This window comes from Piliocolobus tephrosceles, chromosome 12 (assembly GCF_002776525.5).
Source record: "Piliocolobus tephrosceles isolate RC106 chromosome 12, ASM277652v3, whole genome shotgun sequence".
Classification (NCBI taxonomy): Eukaryota; Metazoa; Chordata; class Mammalia; order Primates; family Cercopithecidae; genus Piliocolobus; species Piliocolobus tephrosceles.
The window spans coordinates 50898418-50916305 of NC_045445.1; the positions used below are offsets into that span (position 1 = coordinate 50898418).

Genomic DNA, 17888 nt, shown 5'->3' on the forward strand with positions numbered 1-17888 from the left:
GATAGGATTCCAGGGGAAATGGTGGACTGTAGGGGTCTTGGAGGAGGGGAGGTGGGAGTATTGGGAGCAGGAGAAAGAGATGATTCCCCAAAGAGGGAGAAATGATCGATTACCCCTAAAAGGCTGTTCCTCCTGGTAATCTGAGAAAGGCGAATAAATACTCCAGGGAGTAGATAACAGTTTATTGTCTCTGATTGGCAAATACGAAAAAAGATTGACAGTATCAAGTGGAGGGAACGCAGCGGGCGGGCTGCAGTGTTAATGGGAGGGGTAACTGGGGACTCGAGCTCAGTGATGACGCGACTCTCACGTGACCAGGAGTCGACGTGTGCAGAAGTCCTTATAGTCCAGGGCCTGTTTCCCTGTAGCAGCTCCCTATTGCTGGAGAAGGAGAAAAGTGCCCAAGATCCTTTCAGGTTAGTATAAAGGTGGGCGCTGACCTGGAGACCCTGGGGTCGAGGAGGCCGAGAGCAGAAAGCAAGCGGGGCCGGCACTGCTTTCCTCACTGCTGTTCCGCCAAACTCCCATTTTGTGCAGGAAATTTGGGGCTGTTTGATGGGGGATGGCGGGTGGAGAGAGAGAAGGGTAGTTAATTAAGGGTCCTGAGAGAGAGGCATAGAAACTGTTTGGAAGAAACTTGCTTTTCCTACTCCCTGCTTGCAGAAAAACGGTGGGCACGGATGAGGGCGGGGTTGCCATAAAAGGAGGGCGAGGATGAGGACGTGGGAAACTTTACACCAACAAGGCCTAGAATCATGAAAGAGACCCGTGATCCAGGTACTAGCCTGCTCACCAAACACTCCCATCTGTCTGCAGGATATTTGGTTTTTTGGGCGCGACACAAATCGAGGTGAGGGAAGAGAGAGGAAAATCCCCTGAATCCCTGCAGGTCAGTTTTTGTAAAGGTGCAATTGCTTCGTGTCTCTTTGGGTGGGGGTGGAAGTGTGAGTGACACCAAAGCACATCCCGGGGTCGCAGCAGCCCCTCCCCATCCGGATTAAGCGCCAGAGGCCGGTGCCGAGCCTGCAGCGGAAATGAGGCGGGGGAGGGGGAGGTTTAAGAGACGCTGAACTGGGAGGGGAGACCAGAGACTGGACCAACCCTCTCAGGTGAGAGGCTGGAGGTTGAGAGAGCTTGGGAAAGTCTGAAGGGCGGGAGTGTTGGAGACCAGAGGCGGGAGAAGGGTTAATTGCTTCCGTACTGCTCCCATTTCAGTATTAGGAGAGGCTTGTAGCAGGGCCTGCTGGGAAGATGGTGGGCAGGAGCGGGAGGAGAAAGATGGAGCTGGAACGAAAGGGGGCGGGAAGGGAGGTGGAGTCAGGGGAGTTCTGAGCCTGAGGATCCAGCTTTCTCTAGTTGGAAAACTTCTGACAATTAGGGTACTGAGTCAGAAAAGGCCACTCGCTAGGGGACCCCGTACTCTGGCTGCTGGTCTGTTTGCCTGGAATCTAGTAGTTTTGTTTCCTTGTTTTCTAGGATTAATTTATTCAAAAAGGAAATTAAAAATACTCAATATGCAAAAGTCTTGTGAAGAAAATGAGGGAAAACCACAGAACATGCCAAAGGCCGAGGAAGATCGCCCTTTGGAGGATGTACCACAGGAGGCAGAAGGAAATCCTCAACCTTCCGAAGAAGGTATAAACCAGGAGGCAGAAGGAAACCCCAGAGGAGAGCCGAATCAGCCTGGCCAGGGATTTAAAGAGGACACACCCGTTAGGCATTTGAACCCTGAAGAAATGATAAGAGGAGTAGATGAGCTTGAAAGGCTTAGGGAAGAGATAAGAAGAGTAAGAAACAAGTTTGTGATGATGCATTGGAAGCAAAGACATTCACGCAGCCGTCCTTATCCTGTGTGCTTTAGGCCTTGAATTCATTTTTGCCTAATATTAAAATCTGGCCCCAGCTTTCTTTCTGTTAGCATTTTCTGATGTATCTTTGACCTCCATTTTACTTTTAATAATCTGATGAAATTTTGTTTTAGATAGTTTCTTGGTACCAGCATCTCATTGGATTTTGGATTTTGACCCATTTTCCAGGTCTATTTTTCAATTGGAAACTTTCACACATTTGCATGGGAATGTGTTCATTCCATGTTGTAAAGTAAAACATAACAGGTTATGGCAAAGCAGCATATTTAATATCAGCTCACATATATAGGATAAAATTCCAAACTTTGTGTGCGTGTGTGTATACATACATCCATATAACATATATCAAAAACTTAACCAAGCTTATTTCTGTGTGGTGTGAAATTTTGTTTTCTTCTTTTTATTCTTTTTGCTTATATTATATGTGCTTTTTAATGAACACGTGTCTCACACACAAAAAGAATTAAGGATTTTTTTTACAAGTAAGAGTCAAATAATTTGCAACCAGCTTATGAGGGCAATGGGGGCATCCAAACTCTTAATGAAAGAACAATAAAAAAGAAATGTAAACCTCAAATTACCTCTGGATCTCTTAGCCAGAGGAATAAACTGGCAATTATTACAGATACACACGTTTAAGACTCAGTCTTTTCATGGGGAAAATATTTGCTTCAGGGGGCTGCAGTGGGGAAGAAATGAGGCAGTAACAGCTGTGCTCAGTGGGATCTCGTTCCCATCCATGCATACGGAATCCCAACCCACTATAGAAGCACCAATATTTAAGGGAGGGCCTGGCATGATGTGACTTGTACTCAGGAACAAGTCCCGTAGGCAGAGGTGGGGGCTTCCCTATCAGTCCTCTGCTAGTGAACCCTGTCTCCTCCCTTGGGTCCTGCCATGCCTGCCCAACATTGCTGCCTCTTCTGCTGAGTGCTGTGCTGTCTGCTGGCCCCACTCCTGCTGATGCACTGCAGTCCTTGGGGGCCAAAACTCCACCAAGTTCCCTGGAGTCCTCAGTAGGTTGAACTCTCACTGTCTTCTAAAGCTTCTCTCTGCTTTATAGTGATACTTAACACAGGTGGGACTCCTCTAGGGTTGCTTGGGCCACAATGTCCTTCGGAGCCCTTAGCAAAACAACCCCTTCTGTTTTCAATCACAAGACCCTTCCTCTCCACAGGAGTCAGATGTGATGACTCCATTTGGGATTTGGACTGGGGTATAAGTTTGAGTCAAAGACATCATGTTGTAATCACAGTTTTTGCTCTAAGTCTAAGGAATGAGGATTTGTCCTCTTGGGATGATCTCTTCCTGAAGGCTCCTGGGCAGGCCTTACTAGTTCAGAAGACTGTTGGGGAACATATATAAATTGCACAAAGTGATGCAGGGAACAGATCTAAGGAACAGTCCCCTTAATTCCATCTCTTCTCCTGTTGACCTGTGGTTAAAAAAACTTTCAAAGTCGGTAAGAACCTTATAAATATACTTGAAGTAGAATACTATTATATAAATGTTAGAGATTATATTTCCCCTGTAGAACAAGCAAAGACTACCTCTTCCTCTTGGTATCCCACATATGGATACTTGTAGGTGTTTAACTGGCACATTGTGTTTTAATATTTAATTGATTTTTTGATTGCTACTAAGAGCTAGCAGGTTTGTCCAAATCAGATTACTCGCTGAATAATCTACAAGTATTTTTATTTCTCTAGAGTTATGACAAGCAATTCCAAGAAGAAACAGGGTAGAGAATAGATTGTACTCTAAATGTTTTATTATCAAAGTATCTCACATAATCACCTGCATCAGAATCTGCTGGGGAGTATCTTGAAAATGCTGATGTCTGGGTCCCACATAAGGCCCACTGACCCACATTTTCTGGAGGTAGGCTGTAAAATTATAGCTTGCAAACTCCTGCAGGTGATAATGATACGGATTGAAGAATGAGAACCACTAGTAATACAATATGCTTTTCATTATTACAAATATTAAGTACATAATAATTGGCAGGAAATCTTGGTGAATGCTTGCTGACATTCAGGAAATAGAGGGCCTATATAAGCATTTATTGTTTTAAGTATGAATTTTTAAAGGAAAAGATGGACACATCTATACAAAAAATGTATAAGTTTCCTGTTAACAAAGAAAGACAAGATAAAAAGCTAGGGGGAGGAATGTAATATAAGATGCCTTTTTATTGAGTGAATACCATGTTTAGCCATGCATTGCCTCCTCCCAGTATGAGTAAAATGTATCAGAAATAAATTCAAAATTATCTTTTAGTAATCATCTCAAAAAAACAATTGAGCCAATCCTGCACCCTTGGCTTTCTTCTGTTTCTATTTTTTCACTATATGATGTCATTTTCAGGGACTCTTCATGTCTCCAGACCATTCTTCAAGGTGATGGCAGCCTGATAGGTGCTGGTCGAACTGGAATTCTAACTGGAGTGAGATAAAGTTCCAGGTTCACCAGAACCAGTTTTACGAGAGGATAAATCCTCCCCCCAGCCCTCAGAGGATGGTGCTCAGACAGGATGTTAAAGGGTTGGCCCGAGCAACACTTCTCACTTTGTCCCTCCACTCCAGTCTGCAGCAGGTACTAGGCTCTCCTAAGGCTAACGGCCAGGCTATCCTGAACAGACATATGTGGAGGAGGATTACTGTCCTATTTCAGGTCAGAGCACTTTGCCTTTCCCTCCTTCTCCCTTTCTCTTCTGGGGAACATTTTGTAGGGGAAAAGAAAAACTCCATAACTTCCCAGTTGAAAACATTGGTTGGGATAATCTTTGAGCAAGCAGATGTCTGAACAGGTCTGACCAGGTAACTTGGGGTTGAAGCAGAAGGGTCTGACCCTTCTCTCAGAGTCCAGTGAAGTAGCCCACAAGACAACTGGGGCAAAAACAGAGTTAGACAGCACACAAAACCTCACCATCCCTCTCCCACCCACCTTGCGCAGACTCCCAGAAGGGCCTCGATGTGCACTGGCCTGTTTGGTTGGTTCTGCAAGGACTTTAGCTCTGTGTCTGCCTGGTGCAGTGCATCTGATGCCTGAGCCAGCCCAGGCCCTGAAGCACAGGAGACACCACGTAAAGGGAACTTGCAAAGACATGCGGTCTAATAACTCAGGAGAAAACGGGTGTCCCCTCCTCTCTGAAAACCCACTTGTACTGCAGGCCCAGCTCACGACTTGGGGTTCAGGACAGTCAAACTGCGAATTGGTGTGAAGATGCCTTTTTAAGGCATTGATCATGCAGAAAGTAATCCAACTGTGAGCCTTGCTCTTTAGGTCTGTCATTTGAGGAAACATTACGAAACTTCTGACAGCCTAAAGGATTGTTTGAACAATAAGACAAAGATGAAATTCAAATCCTTGGGTTTAGGAAGGAAAAAAGTGATTTAAGTATATGGCCGTAGTGTCAGATAAACCTGGGTTCCAGTTTGGGCTCTTCTCCTTATTGGTATGTGACCTTGTATAAATTATTTATCCTCTTTCTTGGACGATAACTACCTTCTCGGAGACCTGGCCATTCATGGGGTCCCCAGACATAAGACTCTTAGATCAAACAGAAAATGTCCTCTCCACCACCATCATTGCTGTCAACATCATTATCATCATCATCATCATCATCATCATCATCATCATCATCATCCAGGGATGGTATTGAGTAAATATTCAATGGATTCTGGTTGGGGACAGGTCACATACTGAGAAGATTTGACATAATCAGTTACTTTGCCCTGGAAGTCCATCATCTAAAAAGGTGGACCCAATATAATAGGAAAAGAATTGGATTTCCTGCTCATAAGAAGTGTGAGGTCAAAATGGTACATTCATCTATAAAATGGGTATGACCATATATAACCTACAAGACTGTATTGTGAGAAATAATGCAGAAAACTGTATGAAATGCCTGGCATATAATAGGACTTCAGAGAATGTTAGATCTGCAGTAATCATTATTATCAGTGTCATCATCATCATCATTATCATCAGATGATGTTAAGATAATATTCAAATAGGAACTGAAAAAGTCTGTGCTTTCTTGACCCCATGCCACCCTTCTAAAGCAAAAGCCTAATCTCATTCCTTTCATCCAACCTCCTTTCTTGCATAAAAGAAGCAACTTTAATATAAGCTAAAGATAATAATGGTCATTCATTTGGAATTGCAAAACAATAATTGAATTCTATAAACATTTACATTATTTATGCACTCTGATGCTCTTTCTTTATTGCAGAATGAGAAAAAAATTCCTCCACATTTCCATTTTATTTAGTTACCTGCCAGAAAAATTTCAAATTGTGAGGAAAAATCTTAACTATCATGAATTGCAAAATATAATATAGAAATATATCATTAACATGGAAAAAACCTGTTTCAGAACACACACACACGCACACACAGTTTAAGGATAAATATCAAAATACTTGAAGTGGATATTTCTAGATGGCACTATTATGGGAAATTTGTAGTTTCATCTTCATCCTCTGTATTTCCAGTTTTATTTTTTTCAAGGAGCGTGTGGAGCTTTTACAATTAGAAAAAAAGTCATAAAGTTGAAAACAGTATAATTCCGTTTCTCCTTTTGCTTTAGCTGATACAGGGGCTGTTGGCTCTTCCAATTCGTCATTTGCTACCTGTTTCATCTTACTTCTAAGAATAACCTGGTAAAATGTCAGATTTCTGTGGGTCCCGGCTTGCCACTTTTCCTTGTCAACTAAATTAATGCTGTAGTTCTGTCTTTGGTCACATGGTGGCAATGCATAACTACTTTCTAAATATTCTCCAATAAATTTATGTTAATTTTCAAAAATATACAGTAGTAATAAACATAAATTTCAAAGACCATTATGAAACTGATTTCCAGTACCGCTTTAAAAATATGTAAGTGTAGAGAAATAATGGAAGGCTATGCCTTCAGTTGCATTTTCTTGAGGCTCCCAAGTTCACATTTCATTTATTTACTCATTCAACAAATATTTACTGGAAGCCTACAATGTGTAAAACTGTGCAAGCCAAAATCCATTCATGCATCGTAAACTTTTCTCCTTAAACCTCTATATTCGGCCGGGCGCGATGGCTCAAGCCTGTAATCCCAGCACTTTGGGAGGCCGAGGCGGGCGGATCACGAGGTCAGGAGATCGAGACCATCCTGGCTAACACGGTGAAACCCCTTCTCTACTAAAAAAAAATACAAAAAACTAGCCGGGCGAGGTAGCGGGTGGCTGTAGTCCCAGCTACTCGGGAAGCTGAGGCAGGAGAATGGCGTGAGCCAGGGAGGCGGAGCTTGCAGTGAGCTGAGATCCGGCCACTGCACTCCAGCCTGGGCGACAGAGCCAGACTCCGTCTCAAAAACAAATAAACAAACAACAACAACAACAACAACAAAAAAAAACAAAACAACAAAAAAAAAAACCCTCTATATTCAACTGCCTGCCCAAATTGACCACTTGGACCAAGATAAATATTATCCAGCCATATGGACATGACCCTGTATGGACACATACTCATCTCTTCTAGCCAATCTATCCCTTAAAACTGGAGGTTCACCATGTAAAGTGGAGGCAGTATGAAAAGGCAGGGAAAGCCTGGGATTGAGAGTCAGGAAAATCTGTTGAAATAGCCATTTTCTTACTTCAGAACTCTTGTAATTGATCAACAGGATTCTTGGTAACCCAGAAAGTAGATTAATAACATGGCTTATTATACATGGTTTTAAAATACAAGACATACCTATATTATCTAGGATTGAGAGTAAAAATCTCTATTATGCATTTCACAACCATTGATGTAGATGATTTCCAAGGCCTGCTTCTTGTAGTTTTGACATTTATTGAGCTCCTGCTAACTGCTTTGGCCTTTGACTAGGTCTTGAAACATAGTGTACAAAACAAAGTTTCTGCCTTCATGATGCTTGTATTCCAATTTACACTCTTTTAAAAAATGAGGTAAAATTCACATACAGGGAAATGCACAGATCTTAAGTGTGCAATTATATACAATTAACTGTGTAAAATAGAATATTTCTAATCACTCCAGGAAGTTTCCTGTCCCTCTTCCCAGCTACCTTTTCTCCAATAACCACTTAGGTTATTTCTACAAATTTTTCTGTTGTAGAACTTCAGATAATTGGAATCACACAGTATATATTCATTTGTGTCAGCATCTTTCACTCAATATAAGGTTTTTAAGATTCATCCTTATAATTTTATGTATTAGTTGTTTATTCTTTTAAAAAATTATTGTTGTATAGTACTGCATAGTGTGAATATACAAAAATTTGGTATATCTATTCAAGATGTTATTGGACATACGAGTTGTATCCATTTTTGCCTATTATAAATATAACCACTGTGAGCATTCTTGTGAAAGCTTGTTTGTGAATATATGTTTTCATTTCTCTTGGGAAATACTTAGGAGTGGAATTTCTGCATTATAGAAAAGGTAAACATTTAATTTGATATGAAATTGCTAAACAGTTTTCCAAAGTGGTTGTACTATTTCATACTACCAATGTATGAGAATTTCAGTTGTTCAACGTCCTCAGCAAAATGTCAATGTCATGAAAGAAAGATGGATAGAGAACTGTTCTAGATTAAAAGACATACCAACTACATGTAGTGTTTGAATAAGGATTGTAGGTTATATAATGGTATTATATCAATTTTAAATTTTATGAATGTGATAATTGTATTGTTGTTTAGGAGAGTGTCCTTGTTGTCAGGAGATAAAATGCTGGAGTATTTTGATGATGTCTACATCATCTACAGTTGGTTTTCAAATAGTTCAGCAATGTTAAATATATATATTATATATTATATGTTATATATATAGAGAGAGAGAGATAAAGCAATTGGCAAAATATTAACTGGCAAACACAATCTAGATGAAGAAATTGAAAGTATATTTCAATTTACTTTATTATCCTTGAAACATTCTGTAGGTCTGAATTGTTTTCAAAACAAAACTTTGATGGGGAGGGAGGCAATAATATCTGTCAGCCTTCCAGAAGAAAAGGTGGTTGAATGAGAACAAGCATAAGATTGACAAATTAGGTCATATGAAATCGTGAAAGGATAGTTTGCTGTAACACCTTTATAGAGTAACAAAAAGAGAGAGACAGCAGGTTGATACCTGCTTCTGGTGGTAGTTTAAGAAATCATTCTATAGGCCAGCTTATTGAAACAGACCACCACATGTCATCAAGACTTTTTGTAAGTATTAAAATAGCAGTATTTATATATTATAGATATGATCTTATTCCTGTGGGAAGAAGAGAGTTGGGGAGCTTGAGAATATCTTAATATCAATTTAGGTAGACTGGAAGCAACCATAAAGAGTTATGACAAAAAAGATAATGTTCTAGTAAGAAAAACCTAGTTTATTGTATCAGACTTTGACATGGAAAGACAATGTGTGAGCTGCTTTGCCAGCAACGAGAACATATATTGATATATTGGTCACAGGGACCAAGGCTGGCCTTGTCCCATTCAACCACCGTCTATTATGGGATGAAAACAGTGATCTGCAGCTCCAGAACAAGTGTTCAGAAAGAGAGTGGAAGGAAACTTAAGAATGATAGGAATGGACTATCAGGTGGTGTGAGGATGTAGGAAGGATGGGAATAGAGCAAAACTCCAAAGTAAAAGTAACATAATCTGTATTTACACAAGGACCAGAGGTGAAACTGGATTCAGACTAAAAATGTATCAGGGATATAGTATAGTAATCCCTCAGGACATAAAGTTGTTTCCCAAGAGCTATATTTTTCCTCCAATCTTCTAAACATTCCACAAGTGGAGTTCATCTCCAAAAACAGCTGATATAAGAATACATTAAAGTATTCTCCACAAGTCACTTTCTTTTTGTCTTGCAGAAGTCTACTTTTGCAGAATGAGGATTTCCCAAAGAAATATCAATTTCATAGTGTTGTTTTAAGGATTATTGAATGTGATATCTTTTTATATGGCATTCTGGAGTCATTCTTTTATGTGATGGGACAATACTTCAGGTAAGGACACCAGGAAGGAGCTGTTGCAGTAGTTTATGGGAGGTAAAAACAACAGGTCTTTGTGGTTGATTGGATGTGAACACTAAGAAAGTCTGGCATGGGGAACTAGTTGAATCTTGGTGTCATTAATATAGATAGAGACCCAAAGTGAGATTTGAGGTGCAGTGAGAGAACTGAAAGAGAAGATTATATTTACTTCAAAGTGAGATATTTGTGTGTCAAAGTTCAAACTAAGTTGGATAAAATATTATGGAGCTCAAAAGAGAGATATATGCTGGAGATGCAGATTTGGGAGTCAACGCTTAATATGATACTGAAAACCATAAGATATTTGAACATTGTGGTAGGCTAATGATGTCCCCCAAAGATATCCACGTCCTAATCCTTGGACTAGGTTAATTTTATCTTATGTGGTAAAAGGGACTTTGCAGATGTGATTAAGTTAAAGATCTTGAGATGGGGAGATTACTCTGGTGGGCCCTATATACAATCACAAGCGTCCCTTATAGAGAGAGGCAGAGGGAGATTTCACTTCAGAAGTAAAAAACCCAATACGATAATGGAAGCAGAACTTATAGTAATGAAACCACAAGCCAAAAAATGCTGGCAGAACCAAAGCTGGAAGAAGAAAGGTACAGAAGGAACCAGCCCTGCCAACACCTTGAATTTAGCCTTGTAAGACTCAATTTACAGTTCCGTCTTCCAGAACTGTAAAACAACAAATTTCTGTTGTTTTAAGCCACCAAATTTATGGTCATTTATTACAGCAGCAATAGAAACCTAATACAAACATCTTGAGAAAGAAGAAAAGGTCTATGAAAGAATACCTGAAGGATACTGATATTTCAGTTGGGTTACAATATAGTTTATTGGCTATGACCACACGCAGTGGTGTCAAAGAGATCTGTATTCAAATTCAACTCTATACTCACTAGCTATGTGACTTTGTACAAGTTATTTAAATGATATATTGAGTTTTTCTATCTGTAAAATTGGGATAATAATAGCATATACCTCAAGGGACTTTTGTCAGGATTAAAGGCTAATATACAATTAATGCACTTTGTACATAGCAAGTGATTCATAAGTGGTTGCTTTGGAGATGCAAGTGTGTTAGCGTGATTTACAGCTGATAATCACTGTGTAGTTAATAAACATTTTTAATGTGGCGATAAACCAACACTGAATGCTATTCTTTTAGAGAAGTTGTATTGAATTATCCATCTCAGTTCAGCAATGTAAGAGACTACATGAAGGCTTGGGACCAAAGCCTGCATTGTTAAAAATAATGCATCTGGGCTGGGCGCAGTGGCTCACGCTTGTAATCCTAGCACTTTGGGAGGCCGAGGTGGGTGGATCACGAGGTCAAGAGATCAAGACCATCCTGGCCAACATGTTGAAAGCCCGTCTCTACTAAAAATACAAAAATTAGCTGGGTGTGACGCTCCTGTAGTCCCAGCTACTTGGGAGGCTGAAGTAGGGTAATCGCTTGAACTGGGAGGCAGAGGTTACAGTGAGCCAAGATCACGCCACTGCACTCCAGCCTGGTGACAGAGCAAGACTCCATCTCAAACAAACAAACAAACAAATAAATAAATAAATAAATAAATAAATAAATAAAAAACAATGCATCTGGCCAGGCATGGTGGCTCATGCCTGTAATCCCAGAGCTTTGGGAGGCCAAGGCGGGTGGATCTTTTGTGGTCAGGAGTTCGAGACCAGCCTGGCCAGCATAGCGAAACCCCATCTCTACTAAAAATACAAAAAAAAAAAAAAAAAAAAAGAAAGAAAAGAAAAGAAAAAAGAAAAAAGAAAATTAGCCGGGTGTGGTGACACATGCCTGTAATCCCAGCTACTTGAGGGGCTGAGGCAGGAGAATCACTTAAGTCTGGGAGGTGTGGAGGTTGCCAGAGCCAAGATCACATCACTGCACTCCAGCCTGGGTGGTAGAGGGAGACTCTGTCTCAAATAAATAAATGAATAAATAAATAAAGCATCTATGTGGACTGCTCTCTCTCTCTCTGTCTCTGTGTGTGTGTGTGTGTGTGTGTGCATGTGTGTGTTGCATTTATACTTTTGGGACCAAACAGGCCAAAATGCAGCTTGTTGAGGATTTGAGACAGTAGTAAAATATTTTTCTACTTTGATAGTTACTTTATATCTGTGAGAACAATGCCACATTCTCTATTAAGGTCTTTCTCCTTTCTCCTCTCCTTAGAATTTTCAGGTAACATTTACATTGAAATGGTTACATGGTTACATTAACGATAAATTATCTCTTCCTCAGAGCATAAACTTGAACTGTTTTTCAAAACTCTTGCTTCTAACTAAAGTTTCTAAAGTAAAATATATAACAATGACCAAGAAGTGTGAAAGGAGTAATGCAAAAATTGAATCTGGAGCTAGTGGAATGTTAAATAAAGGCCTTAAGAAAAACCTTTTCCCCTCCCAAATGAAAGTAGCTTTATTATATTTATGATTTTTAAAGAAACTATGTAGGAAAATATTGAGAATTACTGAAAATTGCACTATAGATCCCTGACACTGTGCATGACAAAAACAAGGAAGTTGGTGGGCACTGGTGGCTTGGGGTGGGGTGAGGAGGAAGAGTGGTGACAGGAGGGACAGGTAACAAGAAGCAAGGCCTGCTGGGGTAGGGTGTAGGAGGCTTGGTTGGATAGGGGGTGCAGACCTTCATTAATAACCAGAGAAGGGCAAATGCCAAACTTCATCAGTGATGTCATTTGTGGCCCCTCAAGATTGGCAAAGACCAGAGTGACAGGGTGGTGTGCACTGAGGCACTGTTCACAGAGGGGTGGAGGTGGGTCTCTCTGTGTGTATGGTGAGAGTGTGGTGGGGGTTTCTGTTGCACTGCCTGCCAGCCTAGAGGTGGAGTGTGGGCGTTGGGAGATTAAACTCTGCCGTTAGTTGAGACCCTCACGTGACCAGAAGCCAAGGTGTGAGTAAATTCCTCTTATTCAGGTCTCTTTTATTTTTGCAGCCCTCCTCTTTTCTGTTGAGACAGGCTAGTGTCTGGCCCAGAAGATGAGGGGGAGAAAGACATTTTCCCAGAATGGAGCAGGTCTGTGTGAGCAACTGGACTTGGAGCTGTGTGTCAGTGGTGGTGGTGTAAGGGGGTACATGTGAAAGGGAAGGAAGGCAAAAACTGAAGCAGGTACAGGTCTGTTTGCTTTGACACCTCTTCAATATTTTGAAACAGATATGATATGCCTTGGGATGGAGAGAAGGGCTGGAGAAAGAGGGCCAGGAGGAAACACATAGACCTGGGGGTAGCTTGTAAGTAATTCACTTCTTTTACACCCTGCCTGCAAAGGAGTGCTGCATAAGCACCAAGATGAGGAGTATTGAGATGAAAGGGGAAGGACGTAAAAGAAATGGTGGTTATGTAGGGGGTGCAGATGTGGGCAAATGGATACTAAGAAATCGTTGAAACTACTTCCCTTAATCCAATGTGGTGGGCATTTTAGAGCAGGAGATGGGGATGAAACAGGGGTGGGAAGAGGAGCTTTGAGACTTGAAGGGGTTAGGTGTCCAGTCTTCAAAGAGGCCCTTGTCTAGTATACTGGTCCATCCACCAAGCACTTCAGTACCACTATCTTTCTTCTGTCTGCAGGTCCAAATGCCTATTAGACTCAAGAAAGGAAAGGGGAATAGGAAACTGACTGGGATTTGGGCAGGTCACTATGTGTCATGCTCTGGACTAGAACCTCTGAGGGTTGGGGGTGAAAGGATGGAAATGGCCCAGGCCAGAACATAACTAGGAGGAGACATTGCTCCTACTTACGTTTCATCCAGTCCAGGGAGAGGCTGGTAGAATGATCTAGAGGAAAAATTGTTGAGAGAGACTGAGAGAATATGTATGTGTTCCTTAGGTATGGGAGAAGGGCAAAAACCTGGAGGGAATAGAGGAGTGAATTAGAGCAAAGGTGAGACCTTTGCACTCATCCCCCTGATTCGGGAAAACACATGGGTACTGGAATGAACAGCACACATTCAGTATTTCATCTCTTTTTTCTCCAAGGAGTAATTGCAGTCAAAGAGGAAAAGGGAAAAACAACTTTCAACATGGAAAATTCCCACCAGGAAAATGAAGAAAGGGTTCATAATGTAGAGGAAGAGCTACATTTGGAAGAAATTGAAGGCCAGGAAGCTATAGGAAATAATCACCAGGAACAAGCACCACCTGCCCAGGAAGATGGAGACGGGCATGTCCCATAGGCATGTCAATAACAATGAAGGGAGAGGGAGGAGGAGGAGGAAAAAAGGAAGAGGGGGGAGGGAGACGGGGAGGAGGAGAAAGAGGAGGAGAAGAAAAGTGTCCAGAACAGATTTTTAAAAATTAAGAAATAAATTTAGAGTAATGCATTGGATGAAAAGACAGTCCAGGAAGTGGCCTTATCCCATTTAGTGCTTTTTGTCTTGAATTATTTTTTCTTATATTTTTAGGGCTTCACTTTTATTTTAGGTTGCATTTTCTAGTCATACTTTTGCTCAGTTTTGTGTTTTTCACCTTTTGATGATATTGGTTTTAGATGTTTTTGTTGTCACCAGTATCTCACTAGATTTTGCTTTATGGTTTTATATGCAAGTCTGCATTTTAATACGGGATTTTTCCATTTGCATAGAAAAAGTTCACATATGTATACACAAGTACACAGACACACACACATATATATGATATCCCAATTTAAAATAGGCATATTTATATGTTACATGTGTGCATAGAAAAAATTTGGATAAGATGTACTTGAAAAGCTTAATAATATTGGTTTCTCTTTAAGGGGCAGATTTATGGAAAATTTTCTGCTTTGAATATCTGTATTCTTTCATTTTTTCAAAAGAGTATGTTTAACTTGTGTCACAAAATTAACAAAGAGTCTAAAAAGAAAAAAATGAAAGTAGGTCAGTTGGCTTATAAAGGCAATAGAGAACACTTCAATATATACTTGAAAAAACTTTAAAAAGGATAAATTTCAAGTGATGTTTGAATCTCTAGGCTAGAAGTACAAACCAGGTTAATTTTGCACATACATTCACTTCACAATCAGTCTTTTATGTACTGTATGGGGAAAATATTCCATAGAACTGCTGAGTAGATCAAGTGAAGTAATGAGTATGAAATGAATATGAGCTGTTTGATTAGCTCCCTTCTCCCAACCTCAGTACATGCAGAGTCTCAATTCCCTTCAGATTTCCTTCAGTTATTAGTAGGGGTAGAATTCAAGATATATGCTTAGGAACAAGTTCAGACAGCAGAGGTGAGTAAACACTTTTTCATTCCTCTGGTACTATACACCATCCAATCCCACCTCCCGACTTACCTAAGGAACTGCCATGTGCTGCTTGGCAATGTTGCAGATTTATTGGAGTCTTCAAGATGACACAAATTTTACTGATTTATCTGGAGGCTCTGGTGGGCCAAAGAAGTAAGGAATGTATTTCTTTCCACTTTGACAATATATTTACCCAGATAGGTACTGTCCCAATGTTTCTTGGGACCTGATGTATTACCGAAAACCAAAAAAAAAAAAAAAAAGTCATTTTAACATACAGGGCCCTCCTTTCCATAACGAATGCATTGGGGGTAGGCGAATAGAGAAGATGATACAGATACATTGAGCAACAGACACCCACCATGCTGTAGTAAGGATTGCTCCTATCCTGACACTCTGACATACATAGCCTTATTTGCCTGTTTCCTTAGAAATCATCTCATATATACATATGTGTGTGTGTGTGTGTGTGTGTGTGTGTGTGTGTGTGTGTACTCTTACATTTTAAGAACCACTAGCCTAAAATAATGCCTGGTAATTGCTAGGCACTCAGTAAGTTTGTTGAATAAATGAATAAAATAAATTAATTTTAACAACAACCCTTTGAAATATATCACAATTACTTTTTACAAATAAAGGCAGCTGGAGGACAAAGAAGTTAAGTGAATTGTGCTAGGCAATAATTGAACCCAAGTTGCCTAAATCTAAAGTCACACTTCTTAACAACTATGTCCTGTTGCACCCTCAGTGCCAAATCAGTGGCTTTTACCATTAGAATATTAGAAAAGGTTTTAGCACACATCAGTATTTGATTTTGTTTTTACAATTAACATGTTCAAATTTTCTTTTTTGCCATAATCATGTGCTAATATTATAATCTGAAAATACCATACCAAGTATTACAAATGCCTTAAAAATAATATCGTAATGCATGTTAAACTACACATAAACAATGCAATGCAATATTTACAGCGTGTATTACAGATTTTGGTTATAACCTTACTATTTCAGCAGCTCTTACAACTAAAGAGTAAAATGGACAAGGGATATGAACAGGACATTTAAATAAGGGAAACCTAAAGGGCCAGTAAACAAATAGAAACTAACAATGAAAGAAATACAAATGGAAACAAACAAAATTCTTCCTTTGCCTCTCAAATCAGAAAGAATTTAAAAGACCGATAAGATTCTGTGTTTGTCTGGGTTTCGGTAAACAGAATTATTGTATGCTGCTGGTGAAAGTTTTGCATTGCCACCAGCAATGAATGAGAGTTCCTCTTGTTCCACATCCTCAACAGCATCTGCAATTGTGGAAGATTGTTTTTATTTGATCCATTCTTATACGTCTGTGCTGATAACTAATTGTAGTTTTAATATGAATTTCCCTAATGACTAACAATATTAAACGTGTTTTCATTTACGCTTATTTGCAATCTGTATATCTTTTTTGGTTAAAGTGACTGTTCAGATATTTTGACAATTTTTTAATTGGTTTGTTTTATATTGGTCAAGTTTTATGAGTTTTTTTATATATCCAGGACACAAGTCGTTTATTAAATATGTAATCTGCAAACACTTTTGCCAGTGTGTCTTATCTTAACAGTGTCATTTATAAAACAAAAGCTTTTAATTTTCCTAAAGTCCAATTTGTCTTTGTTTTTCTTTTATGGATAATGCTTTTGGTGTTATACCTGAACCCATATTGTCAAAGCCAAGATCACACAGTTTTTCTACATTCTCTTCTAGAAGTTACAACGTTGTTTATGTTTTACATTTACAGTTTCTGTTTTTAATTTATACTTAACACATTTACATTTCAATATATGATGCATTTTTAGTTAATTTTTCTGTAAGCTGTGAGGCATGTATTGAAGTTTGTATTTTGGACTTGCATCATTGTTTCACTTGATTCCTTCTTTTCAAATCTATATTTCTTGGGATTTTACATAGACATTCATGTCATCTGCAAATAAAAAAAATTACTTTTAGTTTCCAATTTGTATGCCTTTTATTTCTTTTTTTCCCTTTGTTGCACTGGATGAGACTTCTGTTATGATGTTGAATAAGAGTGCTCAGAATGGATACCTTTGCCGTGTTTCCAGTCACGGGGGAAAGGATTTGGTCTCTTACCATTAAATATTATGTCAGCTTGAGGATTTTTTTGTAGAAGCATCTCACCAGGTTGAAGAAGTTTACTTCTACTCACAGTTTGCTGAGAGTTTTTATCATTAATAAAAGTTGAATTTTGTCAAAAGACTTCTCTGCATCGATGACTATGCTCATGTGGTTTTTCTTCTTTAGACTAGATTGTATTGATCGATTTTCAACTATTGAACTGGCTTTCATTCCTGGGATAAATCTCACTTGGTTGTGGTAAATTATTCCTTTTATATATTGACAAATTCAGTCTGGTAATATGAGGGATGTGGTGGTTAATATTGAGTATCAACTTGATTGGATTGGAGGATGAAAAGTATTGTTTCTGGGTGTGTCTCTGAGGGTGTTGCCAAAGGATATTAACATTTGAGTCAGTGGACTAGGAGAGGCAGACCCACCCTCAATCTGGGTGGACACTATTTAATCCGCTGCCAGTGCATATAGGATAAAGGAAGGTGGAAGGACTACACTAGCTAAGTCTTCTGGCCTCCATCTTTCTCCCATGTTGAATGCTTTCTGCCCTTGAACACCTGACTCCAAGTTCTTCAGGTTTTGGAC

At 39.6% G+C, this 17888-nt stretch overlaps 1 protein-coding gene across 2 annotated transcripts; it reads left to right on the forward strand.

Annotated features, from left to right (window-relative positions):
• Positions 1–297: 297 nt before the first annotated feature.
• TCEAL8 (transcription elongation factor A like 8) lies at positions 298–2496 on the forward strand. Of its 2 annotated transcripts, XM_023202225.1 has the most exons (3): positions 299–416; positions 817–889; positions 1477–2496. In XM_023202225.1, the coding sequence occupies exon 3, from the start codon at positions 1515–1517 to the stop codon at positions 1866–1868; it is 354 nt and encodes a 117-aa protein (XP_023057993.1). In that variant the 5' UTR covers positions 299–416; positions 817–889; positions 1477–1514; the 3' UTR covers positions 1869–2496. The 2 variants fall into 2 exon arrangements, with proteins under 2 accessions (XP_023057994.1, XP_023057993.1); XM_023202226.1 differs by lacking the exon at positions 817–889 and having other exon boundaries at positions 298–416.
• The last annotated feature ends 15392 nt before the right edge of the window (positions 2497–17888 follow it).